This window comes from Lolium perenne, chromosome 7, assembly GCF_019359855.2.
Source record: "Lolium perenne isolate Kyuss_39 chromosome 7, Kyuss_2.0, whole genome shotgun sequence".
NCBI classification, from domain to species: domain Eukaryota; kingdom Viridiplantae; phylum Streptophyta; class Magnoliopsida; order Poales; family Poaceae; genus Lolium; species Lolium perenne.
In genome coordinates this window covers 244,443,117-244,469,593 of record NC_067250.2, presented here as the reverse complement: position 1 = coordinate 244,469,593, position 26,477 = coordinate 244,443,117, and the positions used below count along the sequence as shown (strand labels likewise).

The 26,477-nt window shown below is 47.5% G+C and overlaps 2 protein-coding genes across 2 annotated transcripts; both read right to left on the bottom strand.

The window, feature by feature from the left end:
- Positions 1 to 1,361: 1,361 nt before the first annotated feature.
- LOC127315330 (uncharacterized) lies at positions 1,362 to 1,781 on the bottom strand. The gene is made up of 2 exons (XM_051345828.1): positions 1,618 to 1,781; positions 1,362 to 1,560 (listed from the first exon to the last, which is right to left on the bottom strand). Exons 1-2 carry the CDS (start codon positions 1,779 to 1,781, stop codon positions 1,362 to 1,364), a joined length of 363 nt encoding a protein of 120 aa, XP_051201788.1.
- Positions 1,782 to 22,897: 21,116 nt separating this feature from the next.
- Positions 22,898 to 25,000, bottom strand: LOC139833890 (uncharacterized). The gene is made up of 2 exons (XM_071824259.1): positions 24,604 to 25,000; positions 22,898 to 22,956 (listed from the first exon to the last, which is right to left on the bottom strand). The coding sequence occupies exons 1-2, from the start codon at positions 24,998 to 25,000 to the stop codon at positions 22,898 to 22,900; spliced, it is 456 nt and encodes a 151-aa protein (XP_071680360.1).
- Positions 25,001 to 26,477: the final 1,477 nt, after the last annotated feature.

Sequence of the window (26,477 nt, the reverse complement as noted above, 5' to 3'; positions counted from 1 at the left end):
GTAGTAGCAGTAGTGAAATAACAGCAGCAGTGTAACAAAGACAGCAGTAGTGATTATACTAAACAACAGGATTAAAATACTGTAGGCACAGGGATGGATGAACGGGCGTTGCATGGATGAGAGAAACTCATGTAACAATCAAGAAGGGCATTTACAGATAATAATAAAACGGTGTCCAAGTACTAAGAAATCCATAGGCATGTGGTCCGTATATAGTCGTACGTGCTCGCAATGAGAAACTTGCACAACATCTTTTGTCCTACCAGCCGGTGGCAGCCGGGCCTCTAGGGAATCTACTGGAAATTAAGGTACTCCTTTTAATAGAGTACCGGAGCAAAGCATTAACACTCCGTGAACACATGTGATCCTCACATCACCGCCTTCCCCTCCGGTTGTCCCAATTTCTGTCACTTTGGGGCCTCGGGTTCCGGACAGCGACATGTGTATACAACTTGCAAGTAAGATCATAAAACAATGCATATTATCATGAAACAATAACATGTTCAGATCTGAGATCATGGCACTCGGGCCCTAGTGACAAGCATTAAGCATAACAAGTTGCAACAATATCATCAAAGTACCAATTACGGACACTAGGCACTATGCCCTAACAATCTTATGCTATTACATGACCAATCTCATCCAATCCCTACCATCCCCTTCAGCCTACAGCGGGAGAATTACTCACACATGGATGGGGGAAACATGGATGGTCAATGGAGAGGTGTCGGTGGTGATGATGGCGATAATCTCCTCCAATTCCCCGTCCCGGCGGAGTGCCAGAACGGAGTTTCTGGTCCCGAGACGGAGTTTCGCGACGGTGGCGGCGTACTGGATGGTTTCTGGCGACTTCGACTTCCCGTCTCGCGTTTTTAGATCGGAACCCTTAAGTAGTCCAGAGGGGGGCGTCAGAGGCTGGCCGAGGGGGCCACACGCTAGGGCGGCGCGCCCCCCTCCAGGCCGCGCCGGCCTACTGTCTGGGGGGGGGGGGGCCTGGGCCTCCCCTAGGCCTGCCCTTCTGGCTCCGTGATTCTTCTGGAAAAATAGGCCTTTCGACATAAATTCCGGGGATTTTCCTGAAAGTTAAATTTCTGCACAAAAACGAGACACCAGGGCAATTCTGCTGAAAACAGCGTTTGTCCGTGTTAGTTGTATCCAAAATACAAAAATTAGAGGCAAAACAATAGCAAAAGTGTTCGGAAAAGTAGATACGTTTTGGACGTATCAATGGCAAGCATATCCGTAGTGAGCAGCTTTCCGTGTAGGGCAAGCCAGCCAAAAAACTTTCACTTCGGCTGGGCGTGGGCAGCCCAGATTTTCGTGGCGAGGAATCTAGCATGACAGCCAAAGAACTGAGCCTTTTAAGCAAAGCTGGCACTGTAAGTTGCGTCGGAAGTGAGGGTCCAAGATATGGAGTCTGGTTGCTCAAGGACGAGGGTGACAGATTGGATGATGTCCCAAAGCTCCAAATATTGTGCCAGCTGGGTGGGCATGCTAATCGTGATGACGGAGCGGATCCAGTTGTTGTCGCTCAACTCTTTGGCATCTGTGCGATTTTTCCTGGAGGCAATCTTGAAGAGGTCAGCCGCCTAAAGAGAAAGGGGCCCCCGTCCGCACCAGTTGTCGTGCCAGAAGGAGGCCAGCTTCCCGTTGCCAATAGTGATCTTGGTGGAAGCCCTGAAAAGCGCCATGTCGGCATCGTCACAGGGAAGCTTCGACCCAGCCCACGTGCGCTCAGGGTCGGTCAATTGCAGCCAAGGCCATGCAGCCTTAAGGCTCATCTCGATCTCTCAATATCCGGCATTACCAGCCCCCCCCCCCCCCCCCCAGAGTCTTCGGTCAGCACACCGTTTTCCAGTTTACGAGGGCTTTCCCTTGGGCCCGTGTTCGCCCTCCTCCCCCGCCCAAACGAAGGTCTTGCCAATGTTGTTGATCCTATCCCTAGCCCATTTAGGCAGCGGGATGACCGTAACGTGGTATATACCGGTAGCCATGAGCACCGTAGCGTGGTATATTAGTTTGTTTCACCCATTTATTTTTTATTTTTCCCTATTTTTCTAGGCTTTCCCCCACATGGATCAACCTGTTCTGACTAGAATAATGAAACACAACTATATGGTTTTAATGTTTAGAAACTAGAATTGAACACTGATTATATACCTTTAGCTCAAGAGGAAAAAAAATCGTTTTCTTGTTTTTATTCATATAGTTTGGTGGAATTGTTCATGGGCTTCGAATACGATGCATGTTGACGTATTTTCTAAATTAATAACCATAAAGTTATAGTTTCTATATATTTATTTCTACATTGATACTAATATATATATAATAGTAGTGTTCATACAACAATTAATATGTCCATATTGGTAAAAATTGTTCATATGTCTAGAAAAATTAAAAATCAAAAAATCAAAACTACAAAAAAGTTTACATATTTATTCATATATTTCCAAAATAATATTATTGAATTCAGGAAAAAATTAAAACTGAAAAGGTAAACAAATAGTATACCTTTTTAAGGGAAAGCTACAATGGAGGATTTTATTAATTCGAAATCACATATACCTCGTCCGCTAATATACCAACAAAATAATCAGGTGGTTCCTCTATCCAAACAATTGATTGGGAACCCTCTGAATGACTAGCTAGCACATGTTCAACCCTATTAGCCTCCCTCGGATAGTAACAAAGTAATTCTGAAAAATTCCGACTAAGAAAACTACACTCCTCATATATAGCTAGCGCCAGGACAAGAGAATTCCCGCCACATTTCATCACATCAATCAGTTACATGCAATCGGAATTGATCTCTAATTTGTTCCATCCAATCTGGTTAGCCAACAGTAAGCCATCACGTAAAGCTCGCGCCTCCGCAGTTGAAGCATCAAGAACAAAAGGGGTACCATTGCGGCCAGCTGCAAGAAAGAAGCCTCGATGGTCGTGGAGAACGGCAGATGCGCTTCATAATCCTGTGCATGTATTGAAGCCAACATTGACGTTAAGCTTCACGAAATCTTCTCGGGGTTTAGTCATACATACCTAGCAACTCCCACCTCCTTCTTCCCTGAGATTGAATAGTTCAGTGCCAAAATCAAGATTGTATGAGCGGTTTGAGTCGGAGATTGTACGGTCTCACCATGAGTATGCTGACGGCGATCCCACCATATGTACTAGATTGCCGTCGCCACAAGATCATTCATGCCGACATCAGCGATCTAGAGCTTTGGCCGACTGGTCACGTAACAATGTTTCCGGGACCGAATTAGGTACCATACCTCTCCAAGCTACACACCTTGAGAGATGATTTCATGCAACCCGAGCAACTTCCAAATATCACCAACTTTGGGAATATGCGAAAGGATGAAAAAAGAGCTGAAATGCGAAAGGAAGAAAAAAGCCTTTTTTAAAAAGATTAGAAGGCGTTTAAGTGATGATGTGAGCCTCAAATAGCGGGATCAGCACGTCACACACCCCTCTGAACCAACGGGCTGTTAGTTGGGCCATGGCCCATCAGGTAAACCCCCTTTTTTCCTTTTCTGTTTATAGTTCTATTTAAAAAAACAAACATATTTTCAAAAAACATTATGTTTTCATTTTTTATTTTAACTTTTATAATTTAATTTTGACTTTATTAAATGTGAAATTGGTCATATTTTAAAATGTTAAATTTTAGATTTGTTTGAATTTCAAAAATCGTTCAAAATTCAAAATTTGTTTACATTAACAATTTTCAATTTGAATATTTTCAATCTGAACATTTTCCAAACTTAAAGATTTTGTAAATTTGAACATTTTCAAATTTGTTTTTTTAGTTTTGAACATTTTTTAATTTTACCATTTTTAAAAACTACAGTTTTTTTAAAAAATATTCATTTTATAAACCATAATATTTTTCGAGTGTTACATAAAAAAAATCCGCAAACAAAAAAGAAAAAAAAAAGAAACAGAGTTGAAAAAAACGTCAGCGCGCCTAACTAGGCCGGTCCGTACCATGCCACCGACATGGTCGGGATATATCATTTGCGTCAAATACGGAAAATCCTATTTCCCGCCCAGCTGCGGGGGTTAATAGCGTACGCTAGCGTGGGTTCGCTTTTCGGCCGGCCCATTAACGCGCAGGAGATTGGATTTTTTCGGTTTTCTTGGTTTTGCAAACTTTCGGGTCTTTTCTCGGCTCCAGCAGTTTCTCTGGTTTTTCTATTTCTAGATTGTTCTTTTTTCTGTTTCTTTCTTTCTTTCGGTTTTAATGCAAATTTGAAATTCGAGCAAACTTCAAATTTATGCAAATTTTGCTTAGATTTGAAAAATTGTTTGAATTCAGATTTTGCTTAGATTTGAAAAACTGTCCGAATTCAAATTTTGCTTAGATTCAAAATTACTTTGAATTTAAATTTTGCTCAGATTCGAAATTTGTTCGAATTCAAATTTTGCTCAGATTCTAAAGTTGTTCAAAATTCAAATTTTGTTTAAATTTGAATTTTTTATTGCGAATCCTGCATGTGGCTGCGTTCGAAGTCGGGTCGCCTCGGACAAGGGTTGAAACCATTAGGCCACAGTCACGTTCATGTATGAATGTTAAAAATAAGCCAATGGGCCGGCCCACCCGGGATCGCCTCCTGGCGATGACTCCCCCTCGCGCTGCTGGGCGGGGTAAACCCTATACACCGACCAGGTCGGCGCGTACTGCACACCCCGCGCGCGGTACGGGCCGGCCCAGTTAGGTGCGGGCTTCCTCTTTTACGTTTTTTCTTTTCTTTTTTGTTTCTCCTTTTTCTGTTTCATTTTCCTGTTTTTGTTTTTGTTTTATTTTTATTTTGTTCTTTTTTCTATTTTGAAAATTATTAAATTTGAATGAATTTTATAATTTGAACAAATTTATAATTTGAACGAATTTTGAAATTTTACAAACTTATATTTGAACGAATTTTGCAATTTTGAACAAATTTTTAATCTTGAATGAATTTTGAAATTAGAACAAAATTTTAAAATTTGAACAATTTTTAAAATTTGAACAAATTTTTAATCTTGAACGAATTTTGAATTTTGATCAAATTTTAAATTTCGAAGAATTTTTAAAATTAATTTAAAAATCGTTTTTAAAAATTGTTCAAATTTAAGAAAACGTTCAGTTTCAAAAATTGTTCCAAGTAAAAAATGTTCAGAATTTGGTTTTTATTTTTCAAAAGTATTCACATTCTACAAAAAAAAACAGAAAAGGAAAAAAAACAAAAAGGAAAATCAGTTACCTGATGCTGTTGGGCCGCGGCCCAGCAAACCACCTCACGCCTGTAGGGGTGTGCGGTGCTGTGCGAGCACCGCACTGGTCGTTATACAACATCACCCTGCTGGGCGGGGTATATAGGGAAACCCGTCAAATACCACATGACGGGATTCCCGTGAACAAGGCCAACATGCGCCCAAGACGGCCAACCACCTATGCAAAGATTGCTCCTTCACTATAGCCATTTGGAACCGGATGAAGACCTGGGACAACGATGACAGCCCTGATAATCGCCACGTCCACCAATCCATCACTGAGTGGTGGGATGACTTGATCTCTGGAAAGGCTACAAAGAAACAAAAACGCATCAGCGGCCGGTTCCTATATGTTCTTTGGAATGCTTGGAAGGAACGAAACAGACGCATTTTCATTGGGCAACGCCTTACCTATCTTGAGGTTGCTGATATCGCAAAGGAAGACTGTTATCACCAGATTTTAACCAAATCAGAGGTGGGCCGTGATTGAGATGGGCTTAGCGAATATACGTAGAAAATATTCATGAATCGGCCTTGTATAAAGAGTTTGGGCCAAATTGCCCGTGTATCTGTAAATTATAGTTGGATACGTGTCGGTTAAGATTGAAAGATAGAGTTTAGCTCGTACACGGTTGGGATTATTCCCACGTTAGGAAGTCTACGGACTATAAATATGTATCTAGGGTTATTGAGAAAGAGGACGATCACGTTCACAATAAATCAATCTAGGCGCATCGCCACCCCTTGTTTCGAGGGTTTCTTCCGGGTAAGCGCTATGCTGCCTAGATCGCATCTTGCGATCTAGGCAGAATCTTGTTTATTCGTTGTTCATGTGTTGCTCGTACTGAAGCCTTTTTGATGGCGAGCAACACCGTTATCATGGATATGTTAGGGTTAGCATCGGTACTTTCTTGATGTATTTGATTAGTCATGCTACCCCTGGATATCTAGCCACCCTTGTACCGATCTTAGGTGCAATGGTGGCACCTTGCTTAGTCATTGTTTAGTAGATTCGATCCGTTACGATTGCTCCTTGTTCTTCAAGGATTAGTTTGATATCTACATAGTTAGGCCTTGCAAACGGGTTGAATGATCCAGTAGCACGTAAGGTATAGTTTGCTAGTCCTAGAGAAGACGTTCCGGGAATCAACTCCACGTTAGTTTTTAGGCCTTGTCTAGGGCTGGTTTATTATCATCTCTCGTGTCTGCCAGGCTCAATTACGTGTAGGACGTTCCGGTTATGTGGTGAAAACCCTAGATCGTCGTAGATCGATTTAACCTAATATTGATCAAGCAGGACCACCATGTTATCGTAGATCTCATACGAATCATGGGTGGATCGGCTCCTTGAGCCGATTCACAGGACAACCTGAGAGCCGTTCGAGGCTCGTATTTAATGTTTACGTGTATGCCATGCAGGAAACTAGTCGAAGCGATCCATCACCTTCCTGACCAGGTATAGGTCAGGTGGCACGCCCTTGCACCAGCATCGGACGTGCGTGCCGGAGCTTTGCGGGCCGTCGCCCGAGGGACCAGGGCCCACCAGCAGTCTTGGGAGCCTCCCGGCTCTTCGTGTTGCCCGTCGCTACTCGTCGGTGGGTTTTGGTGGTCAACACATTCTGGCACGCCCGGTGGGACGTTCTTCTACATCAACTGCATCAACATCCGCATCAGAGATGGCGGAAGATCCAGTCACGTACGAAGATCTATCTGAGGAGTACAAGAAGAAGTATGACGAGATCAAAGCTCTCTTCGAAGCCGACCTCATCGGCTCTTTCCAGAGGACCTGCTCACACGGCATCAGGTGGAAAGGGTTCTCAGCTGAAGGCGCTCTCGATGCAGTGGATCTGTCTACTCCTTCAGAAGAACGCACCAGGTCTCTACGTCAGGAGGTTAATCACATGGTAGCTCATTCGCTACACCGCCATTCTGAGAGCCTGGTGAACACTTTGGAGCGTGTCGCGCTTCGCGTGGTCCAGGAAATCATGAAGCATCAGTACTCTCCGTCAGGACCTGCTCTAGGGACTCACCAAGGAGAGATACCATTCCAGACCAGACCACAGCTGCCATTCGCGCTAGCAGCACCAGAACTGCCGAGTTCACCGGCATACGTTGTCTACAAGATCGGTGGCGATCCTAGCGATTACCAGTTCTTGTATGAACCGCCTAAGGAGATCCTGCACGGATACATGTGCACATATGTGCCAGACTGCAATAACTGGGCACGCACGAACCAGATTGCGGTAGGAGGGATTTCTGGAATAGCAGGAGGGGTTTCTGGATCGGATCCCGAGAAGCAGGCGTGGCTAGCTAAATATGCCACTCCAACGAATCATCAAAGCTCAACTCCTGCAGCTAGCACCGTGGATCAGATCAGTGCAATCTTGAGGGACCAGTTCGGCATGGTGCCGAAGAGGAGGGCAATCAGCTATTCCAAGCCATACCCCAACGAGTATGATTTGATCCCACTACCACCCAAATATCGGCTCCCTGAATTCTCCAAGTTTAGTGGATCAGAAGGCTCTAGTTCAGTTGAGCATGTGAGCCGATATTTGGCGCAGTTGGGCATGATCTCAGCATGAGACCCATTACGCAGTTGGGCGCAATCTCTCACAGGATCGGCTTTCGGGTGGTACACCTCGCTGCCACCAATCCGGACTTGGAAGCAGATGGAAGAACAGTTCCACATGCAATATCACTCAGAAGATTCCAAGGCTGGCATTGCCGATCTAGCACAAGTACGACAGAAGCGCGGAGAAACGGTATCAGAATACATTCAGCGCTTCAGGACCGTTAGGAACCGATGCTATTCGGCTCGTATGAATGAAAAAGAAGCAGTCGATCTGGCAGTGGTGGGTCTCGCATCGCCGATCAAGGATATGGCTTCCCAAGCAGAGTACACTTCACTGGCGCATATGGTTCAGAAACTATCATTATATGAACAGCGTGACCCAGAGTTGTACCAGGACAAGTTCAAGCGCTCGGTAGTCCTGGTTGAGACAGAAGAAGATGAAGACTCTGCAGGAGATCAGGAGGTAGCCGTGGCTGAATGGACTCGGGGGGCAAACCCCGTGTCCTGCAAATGGGTTAAACCACAAGGTCCTGCAAAAGGGTTTGACTTCGACGTAAGCAAAGCTGAGCAGATTTTCGACCTCTTACTCAAGGAGAAGCAGCTGAAGTTACCCGAAGGCCATAAAATCCCTACGGTGCAAGAGATGAATGGAAGGCCATACTGCAAGTGGCATAACTCGTTCACCCATACCACCAGCGACTGCAGGGTGTGGCGTCAGCAAATCCAAATGGCGATAGAACAAGGCCGTCTAATTTTCAGCCAGTACGCCATGAAAGTTGACACGCACCCCTTCCCTGCCGTTAACATGGTGGAGTGCACTTATCCCGGGAGGTGCCAGCCAGGTTTCTCGTTCATCATCAACATGGTAGGACCTGTGTACCACCCTGGTAAGGACAAAGACGAGAGCAGCCGCTCTCGTGGAAAGGAAAAAGAAGAGGCCGTTCCACGCGACCGGCCCCAACGTAATGACAAGCGCTACATCACAGAGGAGCAAGTGAGGAATGTGCGATACCAGCGACCTCTCTCCGAGCACCTCCTCAACAAATATGAGCGTCAATACGATCAGCACCGACGATACGACGACGACGATGAAAGAGATCGTCGGTCTAGTGTGGATAGCAGGAAATATCGTCGGTATGATCGAGACGACGAAAGATATGAGCGCCGCGTCAAGGAAAAGGCAAGAGAGCAAGACGACGTGGACAGACACTGGGATTGTCCTTTCTTCAAGCATTGCTGGGATTCATGGATGAGCCGATTGCCTACAATCGGCAACTGCCCAGAGTGTAGACAGAAAAAGAGGGACACAGGAGACGTGTCAGTGTTCAAGCGTCTAGGGCCTCTCCCTTCTCGGAACAAGCAAGCTGAGTCCTCTCGGGTGGAAGATCTCGAGGAGTTAGAAGATGAAGATGAAAAAGAAGAAGATAGATATCACCGGCCAAGGTGGTGCCCTGATGGACTCAGCCATTCTCAAAAGCGTAGGGTTCAGCGACTACGTAGCGTAGAGGAAGCCGAGAGACGATACCTACACGCATTAAGGAAAGCGCGGCCTAATTTGGCCGCGAAAATTCAGCAAACTCTGGACGAGGAGGGTCGTCCACAGAAGAAAGAGTGGCGCCCCAAACAAAAGAAAGCCGATGATAAGACATCGGCTGGCACGAACATGGTGTTCATTCTTCCATCGGAGTTTTGTGCTCCAGGAACAGAAGAGGCACCTATAGCACAGCTCGACTGCGGCCCACGGCCAGTTATCTTTGAGAAGCCACGAGAAAGGAGCTACAGGCATCTGAAGGCCCTGTACTTGAGAGGCTATATCAACGGGCAGCCTGTCAACAAGATGCTGGTTGACACGGGAGCAGCAGTCAATATAATGCCATACTCCATGCTACGTCGTTTGGGACGTTCTAGCGCAGACCTGATCAAGACCAACGTCACATTGAACGACTTCAACGGCCAAGCATCAGAGGCGCAAGGCGTTCTGAACGTGGATTTAACTGTAGGCCGAAAGACCATCCCTACGTCATTCTTTATCGTCGATAGCAAAAGCACCTACGCTGTCCTGCTAGGGAGAGATTGGATTCACGCTAACTGCTGCATTCCATCCACGATGCACCAATGCTTGATACAGTGGGATGGAGATGAAGTGGAGGTCGTCCATGCAGATGATTCAACCGAAATCTCAACGGCTGGCATGAACATTTGGGAAGCGGAAGATCAAGAGCCACTCTCCGGAGTCAATTTGGACGGCTGTGAGCGCATCGAAGTGACAAAAAACGGGGTGAGGCTGGTCTTATCCACCGGCCTGACAGTATAGCAAGAGTAAAGGCAACAGACATACGTGGCAAGGCCGATCCCTGCGATCGGCCCCAAAAAATAAAAAGTGATGATCTCGTCTCAAGCATGCCACGTAGTCGTAATAAAGCACGAGCAAGATGTAAACCTTCACTGAGCAATTCAATCAAAATGGGGGCCGATTCCGGCAATCGGCCCACACATTCCTCGCCATACGTTTTGCCTATGTTTAACATAGATCTAGCAGGCGACGGAAAGCTAGGGTATGGGTTTACATCGGCTGATGAGCTAGAAGAGGTTTACATTGGTCCTGGGGATAAGCCACGACCAACTTTTATCAGCAAAAAGCTAGATCCACATCTCAGGAGCCAGATGATAGCTCTGCTAAAAGAATACCCAGATTGCTTTGCATGGGATTACACAGAGATGCCTGGGTTAGACAGGAGCATCATTGAGTATCGGCTCCCTCTCAAGAAAGGATTTCGGCCGTTCCAGCAACGTGCACGTCAGATGAAGGCCGATATCCTAGAAGAAGTCAAGAAGAGGTCGAGAAAATGTTGACCGCTGGGTTCATCAGGCCGTGCAGGTACGCTGAACGGATTTCCAATATAGTGCCTGTGCAGAAGAAGGATGGCCGATGGCGCGTTGCCATAGATTTTCGAGATCTCAATAGAGCCACTCCAAAGGATGAATATCCCATGCCGGTAGCAGAGACATTGGTCAATGCAGCTGCCGGTCATAAGGTCTTAAGTTTTATGGATGGCAACGCCGGCTACAATCAGATTTTCATGGCTCCAGAAGATATACACAAGACTGCATTCAGAGTACCAGGTTCAGTGGGCTTGTTTGAATATGTAGTCATGACTTTTGGACTGAAGAACGCTGGTGCAACGTACCAAAGAGCCATGAATTACATCTTTCATGATCTGATCGGCAAATTGGTGGAAATCTACATTGATGACGTGGTGGTCAAGTCTGTCTCCGTAGAAGGACACTTGGAGGATTTGCGACGCATCCTGGACCGAACCAGAAAATTCGGGCTAAGAATGAATCCAAAGAAGTGTGCCTTTGGGGTGACGGCCGGTCAGTTCTTGGGTTTCTTGGTTCATGAACGTGGAATCGAGATCGGCTTGAAAAGCCAGGAGGCAGTGCGCACCATGCAACCACCTACCACGAAGAAGGAACTCCAATGCCTCATCGGCAAAATCAACTTCGTCCAAAGATTCATCTCCAATCTGTTGGGACGAATTGAGCCGTTTATGGGATTGGTGAAAATTAAATCTGATGACGAGTTTCACTGGGGGGCAGAGCAGCAGCAAGCGTTTGACGAGATTAAGGAGTATCTATCGACACCGCCTGTGCTGGTTCCGCCTCAGCAAGACAGACCATTCTACATTTACTTATCGGTAGCTGACACTTCCATCGCGTCAGTGGTGGTGCAACTTTATGATGGTCTGGAAAAGGTGGCTTTCTACCTCAGCAGAAGGATGTTGGATGCAGAGACGAGGTATCCTTAGATCGAGAAGTTGTGCCTCTGCTTGTTTTTCACCTGCACCAAGCTTCGTCACATCTTTCTGACGGCAGAAATTATCATCATATGCAAATCAGACGTCGTCAAACATATGTTGTCGGCCCCTGTTTTAAAAGACCGACTTGGTAAATGGATGTTTGCATTATCGGAGTTTGATCTCCGGTATCAGCCTGCGAAAGCAGTCAAGGGACAAGCGTTGGCCGATCTCATTGCTGAACGAATCAATACTAATATAGCAGCACTATTTGTACGTGCATGGGCTATGTTCTTCGATGGATCGGCTTGTGACGATGGTTGTGGCATCGGCATTCTGCTCGTGTCGCCTCGGGGGGCAACATATTCCTTCTCCATCAGGCTATCTACCCCTTGCACCAACAATGTCGCTGAGTATGAGGCAATACGCAAGGGAATGGAGCTGCTTTTGGAAGTCGGGGCAGAAGCGGTGGAACTTTTCGGAGACTCTAAGTTGGTGACTTCCCAGCTCACGGAGGAATACAAGTGCGAGAGTGAGTCACTCTTCCCGTTATGGATGGAATACCGTGAGCTGATGGCACAATTTCGGTACATCAACTTCAATTGGGTCCCAAGATCTCAAAATACCGAGGCCAACGATCTCGCACAGATGGCGTCAGGCTACAAAGACATACCAGACGGGTCAGAAGTTCAGGTGCAGTTCCTGGAACAGGATGACTGGAGAGCCGATATCTTCAATTACTTGAAGGATCCGGCTCGGGGGGCACCTAAACGGATAAGGTACAAGGCCATGAAATATGTCCTTATAGGAGATGATATGTTCTACAGGACGTTAGAAGGGTTACTGCTCAAATGCCTGGGACCAACCGAGTCTAATCGGCTCTTACACGAGGTGCATGAAGGCGCCTGTGGAACTCACCAATCGGCTCATAAGATGAAGTGGCTGATTAGGCGATCAGGATTTTACTGGCCCACCATGCTGGAGGACTGCTTTAGGTACTATAAAGGGTGTCAAGCGTGTCAGATGTTTGGGAAAATTCAGATGGTGCCCGCATCAGCAATGAACCCCATCATCAAGCCTTGGCCATTTCGAGGTTGGGGCATGGACATGATCCGTAAAATCCATCCTGCATCGAGCAAAGGCCACGAGTGGATTTTGGCCATTACAGATTACTTCACTAAATGGGTGGAGGCCGTCCCTATGAAGAAGGTAAAATCGGAAGATGTTATCAATTTTGTGAAAGAACATGTCATTCATAGATTCGGGATTCCCCAGACTATCACGACCGATGGAGGATCGGTCTTTGTTTCTAAGGAATTCAGAAAGTTTTGCGATGACATGGGGATTAAGCTGATCCGATCGTCTCCATACTATGCTCAAGCCAACGGGCAAGCTGAAGCGTCCAACCAGAGCCTTATCAAGCTGATTAAGAGGAAAGTTGACGAGAACCCTAGGCGTTGGCATGAGGTATTGTCAGAAGCTTTGTGGGCCTATCGCATGTCATGCCATGGAGCTACAAAAACTTCGCCATACCAGCTGGTCTATGGGCAGGAAGCCGTATTGCCTTGGGAAATTACGGCTGGATCGAGACGTGTTACGTTTCAGAATGATCTAACAGCTGAAGAATATGCAGCCCTGATGAGTGATATGATTGAGGATTCAACGGAACTCAGACTTTGGTCGTTGGAGAAGATTAAAGAGAACAAAGCCAAGGTAGCCCACGCATACAATAAGAAGGTGAGACCAAAGGAGTTTCAGGTTGGTGATCTAGTATGGGAAGCTGTGTTGCCATTAGGGACTAAGGATAAAGAATATGGTAAATGGTCTCCTAATTGGCACGGTCCGTACAGAGTCGACCAGGTTTTGAAGGGTAATGCATACATGCTCGAGCAGCTGGACGGTGTTAAATTCCCAGTAGCTGTCAATGGTCAACATCTCAAGAAATATTTCCCAAGCATGTGGGATGACGGACAGTGAAATATGGGGGCCGATGCATAAAATCGGCCGGTAAATTTTTTATTTTTTTATACAAATCACAGCCGATGCACAGACATCGACTTTAGAAATATGGATACCAGTACAGCCGATGCACGGACATCGACTTCAGAATAAAAAAAACCGATGCATAGCCATCGACTCTAGAGGAACAAGCTCAATTGAGCAGTTAGTAGATTATTTTCAGGCCAGAGACCGTGGCATTGGGATGATTCTCCCATTGGATTCGCTGAGGAGTTGAATCTGTGCGTTTGAGATTTAAGGTTGGCGTGGACACGGATTGGACCTGTTTGGATGGCAATTTGGGGGATCTGATTTTATTCTCTCAAACGAAGGTTGCAGATTACCGTATAAATAGACAACTGATTTGGCCTTAATCGCGTTTTATGGAAAAGGCCGATGCGCTGCTATCGGCTCTTTGCGCGTTGACTTACTTTGGCAATCGGCAAAATTGGTGTGAAAGCAAAATCGACAGAGGAACATTTTTCTTCATTAATAGAAGGGATTTCTTACAAAGAAAGAGCCGATTGCTCGAGGGAGGAAGAACAAAAGAAAGGTCTGTTGACCAATCTGCTACTACTACTAGTCCTACTCTATGGGCCATCGCTGCCCTCGTCGTCGCCATTGGAGCTGCCGTCGGCACTGCTGCCGGCGGGCTCCTCGTCGCTGCTCCCGTAGCCCTCAATGGGAGCCTCCTCCTCCTCCTCGTCGTCGTCGTCGTCATCATCCGATCCGGCGCGGAAGCGCTTCGCCGGCGGATAGTCCTCGAGGGAGTCGTCGTCCTCTTCTTCTTCCTCCTCGTCGGAGGAAGTGTAGTCGTCCCAGGAGAACGAGTCGTCCTCGCTCTCCGCCTCCAGCTCACCATCGGCGAGGAACTGGAGGTCATCGTCTCCGCTGGTCAAGGACTTGTCATCCTCAGACCAGACGGAGGAGTTGTGGTCCTCTTGGTCCCATTCCTCTGGGGCGTGGTGGTTGTGCGCCGCCGTCAAATCCCACTCCGGCGTGGGCTCGCGGGAGGAGGAAGATGAGGAAGAGGAGGACTGGGAAGAAAGACCCGACGAGGCGGAGGAGGAGGAAGAGGAAGACATTGCTACAGGAGAAAGGGGTTTTTTTGGTGCCGATGGCTAGTACAGAGCAAGGGGATGAAGAGGCGAACTGTTCGGCACGGTTAAATAAAGAGGATATAGTGGAGATTTAATGCCACAGCAGTTTCCGAGGAAGTGGTGCCAAAAAACTGTCAAATCTTGCAGAGAAGTTGAGAAGGCAAGACATCATGATGAAGGATACTGCGACGGTTCTGCTCTGCCACGACATGACCCGACGAAGAAAAAGCAGAGTGGTTTTGGAATTATCATTACCAAAACCAGGGGGCATGTGTTATCACCAGATTTTAACCAAATCAGAGGTGGGCCGTGATTGAGATGGGCTTAGCGAATATACGTAGAAAATATTCATGAATCGGCCTTGTATAAAGAGTTTGGGCCAAATTGCCCGTGTATCTGTAAATTATAGTAGGATACGTGTCGGTTAAGATTGAAAGATAGAGTTTAGCTCGTACACGGTTGGGATTATTCCCACGTTAGGAAGTCTACGGACTATAAATATGTATCTAGGGTTATTGAGAAAGAGGACGATCACGTTCACAACAAACCAATCTAGGCGCATCGCCACCCCTTGTTTCGAGGGTTTCTTCCGGTAGCAAGAGGTCGCCTAGATCGCATCTTGCGATCTAGGCAGAATCTTATTTATTCGTTGTTCATGTGTTGCTCGTACTGAAGCCTTTTTGATGGCGAGCAACACCGTTATCATGGATATGTTAGGGTTAGCATCGGTACTTTCTTGATGTATTTGATTAGTCATGCTACCCCTGGATATCTAGCCACCCTTGTACCGATCTTAGGTGCAAGGGTGGTACCTTGCTTAGTCATTTTTTAGTAGATTCGATCCGTTACGATTGCTCCTTGTTCTTCAAGGATTAGTTTGATATCTACATAGTTAGGCCTTGCAAACGGGTTGAATGATCCAGTAGCACGTAAGGTATAGTTTGCTAGTCCTAGAGAAGACGTTCCGGGAATCAACTCCACGTTGGTTTTTAGGCCTTGTCTAGGGCTGGTTTATTATCATCTCTCGTGTCTGCCAGGCTCAATTACGTGTAGGACGTTCCGGTTATGTGGTGAAAACCCTAGATCGTCGTAGATCGTTTTAACCTAATATTGATCAAGCAGGACCACCATGTTATTGTAGATCTCATACGAATCATGGGTGGATCGGCTCCTTGAGCCGATTCACAGGACAACCTGAGAGCCGATCGAGGCTCGTATTTAATGTTTACGTGTATGCCATGCAGGAAACTAGTCGAAGCGATCCATCACCTTCCTGACCAGGTATAGATCAGGTGGCACGCCCTTGCACCAGCATCGGACGTGCGTGCCGGAGCTTTGCGGGCCGTCGCCCGAGGGACCAGGGCCCACCAGCAGTCCTGGGAGCCTCCCGGCTCTTCGTGTTGCCCGTCGCTACTCGTCGGTGGGTTTTGGTGGTCAACAAAGACGTCCTCCAGAGGGATCGTGCCATCAACGGCTTCGGGCCGGCAATACCGGCCGAACCTGACTGACCTTTTTCCCCTCTTCTTTTTTCTTTGCGTGGTTTTCTGGGGCATATTACCACCTTAATCTAAATATGCCCTCTCCTGTATAGTTTGATCGATTTTTCCCCATTGCTTAATGAAAAGGTAGTGCTCCTGCCGGTTGCTCCAAAAAAAAAAGGCCAATATGTTACCCTTTCGTGATCATCCCAAATATGCAATTTGGGTAGGACTACCTAGACAGACAGACCTCATTCGGACCAGACAGACCTTCAATTGGCCCTTCAAATCAGATGGGCCTCGAACTGGCCCATTTGGAACACCCACATTATTTGCGGAATAAATTCAGAGCACCCCCGTCAAAAACATCAGTTCAGAGCTTCAGATATTCTGGCTTGCAAAGACATCATGCTATATACCAGAACCAATTCTTCACAAGTTATTCCAAGGATTTATTTTATTATAGGGAAAAATTAAGGAAAAAATATTCCCAAATAAAATATGGCTGGAGAGCAGGAGTTGCCAGTGAGTTATTCGATGGCATAAACTGATTAAACAGTAACCAATGATTGAAAAAAAAAGATTTGGAATACACAATTTTCACAGGAGATATTTCAGTTCTAAGCACCATTTGCATCTATTGCTCAGTTCTAAGCACCATTTGCATCCACTTAAACATAATACTGCATTAAGTACTGCCTTCACAATAGACCACACAAGTTAATAACGTGCTTATCGATCTGTCTGCTCTTTCTTCACACTGGCGAGGAAACTTCTGGTAGCGTAAACAACTGCAACTTGCTAAGCTAACACCGCAGCGGCGTGTACAGAATCATGAAAATACCTTGTAAACTTTGCGCAAAGCAACGACAGGGACACCAGTTGCAAAGAGGATGCACTCGCCAACCTATCTACCCGGCCAATTAGGCCATGATAGAGCAAGCATGCTCTCAAAATATTAATTATTCAAAGCCAAGATCCACCATGATTAAGTAAACATACATACTCTGAATGCAACACCTGTCTGCTTGTCTGAAAACCAGCTGAAACTAAGGTAGTGTCTCGATCTGGTAAGCGTATCCTATCCTACAACGACCTCGTAAAAGCGGCGGGGAATGATCAACTTAGTTAAACCTATCTCCGACTCACGGGTCACGGGGAAGTGCCCTCAGTGTGCTGTTCGTCGGAGCTCGGTGCTGGGATTATTTAGTGTTTTCTCGCGCTTTCGACTTTGCGGTTTACGTGTAAATTACGCTGCAGGGACTGAGAAATAGGGGTTTAGTCCGTGATAATATATTCTAGATAGTGGGGAGAGCAATTTGTGAGATGATTATGAGGCTTTCAAGGGTTTAGACTTGACTTGAGACGTTGTACCTAATGTGTGCGAGCTTTTGGGAACCGACTGATCGTTATGATACATGGTCTCTATTAGCTGCTAACTAGCTGGTGAAACTGAAACCACTATAGGTAACTAATGGGAAAAAAAGAGCTTTAGAAACCGATCTGCTCGTCGTGATTTATCAGTGCTTTAGCTTGGTTTTAGTAACTCAAATGATGTGACAGTTCAAAGTGGGGAAGATACTTAATTCAGTGGCTGAACAGGCTTTAGAAGAAGCTGTAGTTGGACGTTCTCGCTGTCGGCTGGTTAAGATATGGGTCTACACACTACTTCGTAGGGTTATGCTATTGCTTGATTAAGGCAATACAATCATGACGCTGGATCAAATTAACGGCCAAGGTTACAGATTAGGGGGAAATGCTTCAGGGAAGCAAACAGAAAACGGATGAAAATTTCCTGTTCGTGCCATTTGAAATGAAAAAATAGAAAATTTAGAGCCTCTTTTACTCGCAGGATTCGGAAGCTGTAACCTGTAAGATTGCGTCATGGCTCTAGCTTATAAAGTTTATTTTCTTCGAACTCTGACCAAAGATTGTTGATTACACTATAGTAAAGTGTAATATTCTTTCCTATGTAGCATGCGTTTTTTCGTATGTGGATTATTTGATTAGGACAAGATTTCTTGTGCTCCGATCCATTGGATAATTTGCTTCCATTAACAAAAATCTTTGAAATTGCATTTTTTTTTTTTGCAGAAGTGTAATCAAATAACATTTTGTGAAATCTGGTTTCATAGTATTTAAGTGGGACTGTAATCCCACATATTTTTCTTCATGTAGTTTTTCGAATACTGCAAAGAAACAGGGGCGATTGTACAATTTCCACATTTAGGATTGGGTTCAAAGGAATTTCCGAGGGGTTTGTCAGAAATATTTCTACAAATGTTGCTTAATTTGCAGGATTATAAATGGTAACTTCTTAAGCCGGGGAATCGTACTCAATGACAAAGAAAAACATCTATTCGGTCCAAACTCTTGAAATTTTGTTTTTATAACTATGGAATTTGGTAAACACATGGTTCTTCATGACACTTCCTGCATGTGTACATGTGATGAAACCTACTTAGTACTTACGTAGATGTTTTCAGCTCCCATAATACAACATACCATGACATCTAAATTCCACAATGTTTGACTTGTGTCCTTCTGTGAGGCAAGTCTACGGGAAAGGCATTTCTAAACTCAAGCTCATATGCTCCTGGTTGAATAAAAAAATAGCAAAAAAATTCAAAAAAAAAAAATACTACCACTGTCCATAAATAGATGTCTTAATTTTGTTAGAATTATAATATCAGCTCCTTTGAACCAATCGACGCCCCCTGCTCTCGCGACCCTCCCCCAAACCCTAGCCGCCGCCGCCTCCCTCCCCCGGTGCCCCCAGCTACCTCCCTCAGCGCCCCCAGGCCCGAGCGCCTCCTCCCTCCTCGCCGCCGCCGGGAGGCTCCGCTGGGAAAAGCCCAGTTAGGGACAGCGGCGGCGGGGCGTCTCCCCCCCGGACGGTGACCCCTGGTTGACGATGGCGGCGCTCCTCCTCGTCCGGATCCGGCAGCGCGGAGCAGCGGGATCCCGGCGGCCGGCGGCTCGACGGCGACGGAGATGAGGGGCTAGACCCCCGCTCTGGGGTGATGACCCTGCTGCTGGGGACTGCGGCGCCAGGCTCGCTCGGTCCTGTTCGGCTGAGTCCTCGGCGGCAGCGTGGCGGCGTCTGGCTGCGTCCTGGCACCATGGTGGTGCTGGTGGCCGGCCAGGCGACGGCGGCAGGCTGGACCTCCGCCATCCAGTCCGTCTGGTGGTCGTGGTGGCACGGTGGTCTCACGTGGCCGTGGTGATGCCGGTGGTAGCCGACACCCCTCTCCTTCTTCGGTGTTCCTCGCTTCTCGGTGGTGGTGGCTCAAGACGACGACTTTCATCCTCGTTCTCCTTCTCTAGTCTAGCTCTGGCTATCGAGGTCACGGTGTTTGGCCGGGGTGAAAACCCTGCTCGGCGGTGACCGATGCTGGCCACGGCGACGCTTGCGGGCGCCGTTCCCTTCTTGGAGGCGTGGTCATGGCCCTCACCGTGCCTCCCCTCCCCTCGGATGCCGGGGGAAACCCTACGTCCGGTTCACCGGACTAGGCGGCAGCGGCGCCACGGCGTCGTTATCTTCTTGAAGATGTCTTCTTGGCCATCTTGAGGGAGGCCGATGCAACTTTTGGAGTCTGGGGCCGATGTGTTGTAATACCGGCGTTGGCCACCGGCCGAGGCTTGGGCTCCTGGGGCGCTATGTACGACATGGTGGACGCAGCTTGGTCGGCGTCTTTCTCTAGTCTGCCGGGACCCTGCCTTCTTCTCGCCGTCTCTTCTAAGCGCATGGGAGGAGGTACGTTGGTCCTGGCAGCCTCGGAGTGGAGGTCGGGCTTCGGCGGTGTCTTGCTTGGTTCGTGACGCGGCCCGGAGGCTTTTTGCTCCTTCTCCTCGGCACTTGTGGCTGGATGTTGGGCAGAGCGGGTCGTTTATCATCGAGTCTGTAGTCAGAACTGGTTTTTCACAAGTCTACAGCCTAGAAACGAGCAAGGAGTAACTACTATATGCCCGAGAATGATTGTGGTGTCATAGTCTGTATCAGATGATGTCCTGAAAAGTTTCCAAGCGTGAGTGATCACAAAATTCGCTGAAAAGGCTGTGTTGGATTGGGATGCCAATCTAGAATCTGGATTCTGGAGAGCAGCGATGAATAACTACTGCCAGCTCGGGAGGGTTTGCGGTGTAACATTAGTGATTTTCAATACACAACAATATAAAAAAAACCTAAACCAGCATGAAGCCTTCTTCAGATTTTCCTTCGCTCAGCTCCTTCAAGCTAAATGGAAGAATAGTACGTGCCGCCAAAGTAGAACCTTGTATCCAATGTTTTCTCTTTACTTTACCATGCATGATCAAAGGGGACCGAGGGTATACTTGATTCAAAGGGAGTTTCAAGGTTTTGTTCTTCATGATAGTAGTTCAGTAGGCGTTGTGTATGCTTGTATTCATGGGTGACCTTGTGGATGCTTATACTCGGTTTTTCTGAAAACCTTCACGGTTAAAACATGTGTGTTTCTGTTCTGCAATTTGAGAACCCTGCAAATCAAAGTGTTTCTGCTTTTCATCACTGGAATTGCTCATGGAACCAACGCGCTTGCTGAATCACCAGACTACACGTGGAAGCAGAGAAAGCAGCAACTTGTACGCCTCACAGCTCACTCTGCCGCCTGCTGATGCTGCGATAGTCGTTACCACTCGTTCCAGTATCACCGATCCTCTTTTTCTAGACCCTTCCATCAGCAGTGCTCGACCCAACGGATAACAATCATAAAGCAGCCGCAACAAACTCACTCGTAACGACAGAGTAAAAGGGCCCCTGTCGGTCGGCTAAGCTCCTTTTCTCCGTCTTCCTTTATTTCACTGCAGATCGACGGGTTTCTGCACTCCACGGGTGCTGCAACAAAGCAAGAGCAGGATTGCCACATATCGCTTCAGGAAATGGATTAAAGAGATTTTTGTCCTTAGTGATCGATAATTGTGTCGATGAGTATAATTGAGTTATGTGGAGCCGCAAGCTATAGCCGGCCTTTTTTTTAGTTAAAATAAACGAAAGAAATGCAGCAATAATTCAGTGACTATCGGACAACAATATCTTCAGAGAGGCAGAGAGACAAGACAACATGTGTATTACATTTGTGCAGTGATATTCTGTATTTATGTTTGGTAGAGATAATTAGGAGTTCTCTTTTTTTTCTCACACGTGCGCGATCACCAGAATCTGCACTAAAGTTGTGCACGGTTGTACTGATCACATTGTGAAACTGTAGTATAATGAAGAGGTATCGTTCCTGCAAAATTGTAGCTATCTAGCTAGCAGCTCTACAGATGTGTAGATAAGATCATATATTAATATTGGAGGATACCAATTACATCCAGCCTCTGTAACAACGTATTGCCCTAGCGACGTTACGGATGCACACAACCAAAAAAGAAAGAAGAATTACAGAAAAAAGAAAAAAGAAAAATCCTGCTACGGTAGTTTAATCCTTGAAACTGCAACACTAACACCACCAAGATAACATCATAAGCCCAACTTCTTTAAAAGCGGTGCCTCCAAGAAGGAAACAGTGCACAAGCGCTATCGTCGCCCGATCAAAGATCTGGATTTTCACCCTGAAGAAGGTCCTCACTCTCAAAACAATGCCTTCAACAAGGCCATTGCCAGATACAACCAATTAAGGTCAGACCTTGGATTTTCACCCTGAAAGGTAAGACTTTGATCTTCTCCTGTGCAGTCGCCCCCACTTGCATGCCGCTGCTCCAAGTTATGAAACACCAAGCCAACACCTCCTCGCTCCAAAGAATGGAACCTCCATTACTAGTTCTCAGATCTCGACCTTCATGACATTCTCTGCCAGCACCATGGAACGAGAACATGTCCCATGATATTAACAGCCAGCAGAGCTTCGAAGCGCTCCCTCTGAAACCAAACGGCCAGAGTAAAACACGGGTGCACACGACCGAGTCTCATCTGATGCAGCAGTCTCCAGGCGTGAATCGCCCATGGAAGATCGCCTGCGGCACCTCCCGGAACCCGTCACTCTAGCCAGATCAAAGGGTACATAGCTCTGGCAGATCATCATCTTGACGACAATTGGAATCCTAGGACCGCTGCCTTTATTCAGGTCACGCCCCCACGCCGGCGACCATCCTAGGCCAGCCAAGGCTGCCGCCGGAAACACCAAGCGCATATCACGTAGTCCGGAGACACCGCACACGCCTAGGCCCCGCCGCACCCGAGAGCCAGACCTCCACCGCCGGCCGCCAAGAGGTGAGGAGAAGAGGATCTAGGGTTTCCCCCTGCAGCCCGCCACCACCCCTCCCTCCGACGCTGGCAGGGCACACCACCCAGATCAGCCCACCACCCACGACCGCGCAGCACCTCGGAGCCCGGCGCACCAGCCACTGCCAAAGCGCGCCACCAGAGCAAGGGAGGAGAACCGCCACCACCATGCTGCCGCAGCACCAGGCAGCCGTCCAGGCCGAAGCCACCAGACCGTCGGAGCAGCACGACCTTGGCTTGGGCTTCTCCGTGCCGCGCAGCCAAGGGAGTCCCGAGCCTCACCCGCCACCACCGACCAGGGCCGCCGCCCCGGGATCCAGACTCTGCCACCGCGAGGGACAGCCGGAGGCCCCAGCCCCTTTTGGGAACGAGGTCTGCCACCACCACGGACCCAGCCAGCGGCGGTGGGAGAGACGAGGTCATCCGCCCGGTGGCGGCTAGGGTTTGGGGTCTCACGGGCCGCCAGAGGAGGCAACACGGTAGATATCTAGTACTTCTAATAAAACCAGGCCTAAAAGATGTGTAGTACTTCTAATAATCAAACCAGGCCTAAAAGATTTGACCTCTGGACAACACTACGTACGGTACCAAGAATTTGTGTGATGTTGGGATGTGGCATTAAACGCGCCAATCAAACTCCAACAACAACAACAACAACAACAACAACAACAACAACAACAACAACAACAACCAAGCCTTTCAGTCCCAAACAAGTTGGGGTAGGCTAGAGTTGAAACCCATAAGATCTCGAAGCCAAGTCATGGTTCCGGAACGTGGATAGCTAACTTCCACGCACCCCTATCCATGGCTAAATCTTTGTCGATATTCCACACCTTCAGGTCTCTCTTAACGGACTCCTCCCATGTCAAGTTTGGTCTACCACGACCCCTCTTAACATTCTCATCACGCTTTATCCGCCCGCTATGCACTGGCGCTTCCGGAGGCCTCCGTTGGATATGTCCAAACCATCTGAGACGGTGTTGGACCAGCTTCTCTTCAATCGGTGCTACCCCAACTCTCTCCCGTATATCGTCGTTCCGTACCCGATCCTTTCTTGTGTGGCCACATATCCATCTCAACATGCGCATCTCTGCTACACTTAACTGTTGGATATGTCGTCTCTTCGTTGGCCAACACTCAGCGCCATACAACATCGCAGGTCGGATAGCTGTCCTATAAAACCTGCCTTTTAGCTTTTGTGGCACTCTCTTGTCACAGAGTACGCCAGAAGCTTGGCGCCACTTCATCCAACCAGCCTTGATTCGGTGGCCCACATCTTCATCGATATCGCCATCCTTCTGCAACATGGACCCCAAATATCGAAAAGTGTCTCTTTCCGGTACCACCTTCCCATCAAGGCTAACCTCTCCCTCCTCGTGCCTAGTAGAACTGAAACTGCACCTCATGTATTCAGTTTTAGCTCTACTAAGCCTAAAACCTTTCGATTCGAGAGTTCGCCTCCACAACTCTAACTTTTTATTAACCCCCGTTCGGCTATCATCGACTAGCACCACATCATCCGCAAAGAGCATACACCATGGGATGTCTCCTTGTATATCCCTTGTGACCTCATCCATCACCAAATCAAAAAGATAAGGGCTCAAAGCTGACCCTTGGTGTAGCCCTATTCTAATTGGAAAGTCATCAGTGTCGCCATCGCTTGTTCGAACACTTGTCACAACATTATCATACATATCCTTGATGAGGGTAATGTACTTTATTGGGACTTTGTGTTTCTCCAAGGCCCACCACATGACATTCCGATGTATCTTATCATAGGCCTTCTCCAAATCAATGAACACCATATGAAGGTCCTTCTTTTGCTCCCTGTATCTCTCCATCAGCTGTCGTACCAAGAAGATGGCTTCCATGGTAGACCTCCCCGGCATGAAACCAAATTGGTTTTTGGTCACGCTTGTCAACCTTCTTAAGCGGTGCTCAATGACTCTCTCCCATAGCTTCATAGTATGGCTCATCAGCTTGATTCCACGGTAATTAGTACAACTTTGAACATCCCCCTTGTTCTTGAAGATTGGTACTAAAATACTCCGCCTCCATTCTTCGGGCATCTTGTTTGACCGAAAAATGAGGTTGAAAAGCTTAGTTAGCCATACTATCGCTACGTCTCCAAGGCCTCTCCACGCCTCGATGGGGATACCATCAGGACCCATCGCCTTGCCGCCTCTCATCCTCCTTAACGCCTCATTAACCTCAGACTTCTGGATACGTCGCACAAAGTACATGCTGGTATCATCAAAGGAGTCGTCTAGCTCAATGGTAGAGCTCTCAGCCTCTCCATTGTAAAGGTTGTCAAAGTACTCCCGCCATCTACGCTTGATTGCCTCCTCCTTCACAAGAAGCTGATCATCTCCGTCCTTGATGCATTTGACTTCGTTGACATCCCTCGTCTTCCTCTCCCTAAACTTGGCCATCTTATAGATGTCCCTTTCGCCTTCCTTCGTGTTTAAACGTTGGTAGAGGTTTTCATACGCCCGACCCCTTGCTTCACTCACCGCCCGCTTTGCAGCCTTCTTCGCCACCTTGTACTTCTCCATGTTAGCTGCACTCCTGTCCAGATATAGGCATCTGAAACAGTCCTTTTTCTCCCTAATAACCTTCTGGACCTCATCGTTCCACCACCAGGTATCCTTAGCTTCCCTTCTACTTCCCTTAGTCACCCCAAACTCCTCTACAGCGACCTTCCGCAAGCAGGTCGCCATACTCGTCCACATCATGTTTGCATCGCCTCCTTCCTCCCAAGGGCCCTCCTTAATAACCCTCTCCCTGAAAGCCTGGGATGCCTCACCCTTGAGCTTCCACCACTTTGTTCTAGCGACTTTGGCGCGCTTACCCCGCTGGACACGGATCCTAAAGCGAAAGTCAGCAACCACCAGCTTATGTTGAGGGACAACACTCTCTCCAGGTATCACCTTACAATCAATGCAGGCGCGTCTGTCTTCTCTTCTAGAGAGGACAAAATCAATCTGGCTAGAGTGTAGACCACTACTGAACGTCACTAGATGGGATTCTCTCTTCCTAAAGAGGGTGTTAGCTACGACCATGTCATAGGCTAGAGCGAAGCTCAGGACATCTTCTCCTTCTTGGTTCCTGATGCCATAGCCAAAGCCCCCATGCACCCTTTCAAAACCTGTGTTAGATGTACCCACATGGCCATTGAGGTCTCCTCCTATGAAGAGCTTCTCACCAATAGGTACCCTCCTAACCAAGTCCTCCAGGCCTTCCCAGAACTCCCTCTTGGTGCTCTCATTGTGGCCTACTTGTGGGGCATACGCGCTGATAACATTGAGGACTAAGTCCCCAACAACCAGCTTGACAAGGATCATCCGGTCCCCTTGCCTCTTGACGTCCACAACTCCATCCCTGAGGCTCTTATTGACCAAGATGCCTACTCCATTTTTGTTTGAAGTTGTCCCCGTGTACCACAACTTGAAACCGGTATCCTCCACCTCCTTCGCCTTCTGTCCCTTCCATTTGGTCTCTTGGACACATAGGACATCAACACGCCTCCTCACCGCTGTATCAACTAACTCCCGTAACTTACCCGTCAGGGACCCTACGTTCCAGCTACCTAAGCGTATCCTCCTAGGCTCGGCTAACTTCCTTACCCTCCGCACTCGTCGAGTCAAATGCGGAGACCCTTGCTCATTTTTCACTACACCGGGGCGTCGGTGCAGCGCGCCACTAAGGATGCGGCGACCCGACCCTTGCTCACTTATCACCGTATCCAGATCAAGATACGGCGCGCCACCAAGGGGGTGACGGCCCGGCCCTTGCCCATTTGACACCACACCCGGGTTCCGATGTGGCGCGTCGCTAAGAGGGTTACGCCCCAACGAGGTTCCTTTGGGTTTCATCTCCATAAGAGTGGCTGGGTTTTTACGTTGGCTTGCCTCGCCTATCACAACCCTCCTCCTTTACCCGGGCTTGGGACCGGCTATGTTGAGACAACATAGGCGGAGTTGCCAATCAAACTCCAATCGTGTTAAATACTGAAGAACTTCACCATCAAAT

What these genes read in the sequence shown, in the direction of transcription:
- LOC127315330 (XM_051345828.1), bottom strand. Translation starts at nt 1,781, where the DNA reads ATGAGCCTTAAGGCTGCATGGCCTTGGCTGCAATTGACCGACCCTGAG. An exon ending in TCCTTCTGGCACGACAACTG is followed by an intron (nt 1,561 to 1,617) that starts GTGCGGACGGGG and finishes GATTGCCTCCAG; the next exon opens with GAAAAATCGCACAGATGCCA.
- LOC139833890 (XM_071824259.1), bottom strand. Translation starts at nt 25,000, where the DNA reads ATGGAGAAGTACAAGGTGGCGAAGAAGGCTGCAAAGCGGGCGGTGAGT. An exon ending in CAAGGCGATGGGTCCTGATG is followed by an intron (nt 22,957 to 24,603) that starts GTATCCCCATCG and finishes CACATCTTTTAG; the next exon opens with GCCTGGTTTTATTAGAAGTA.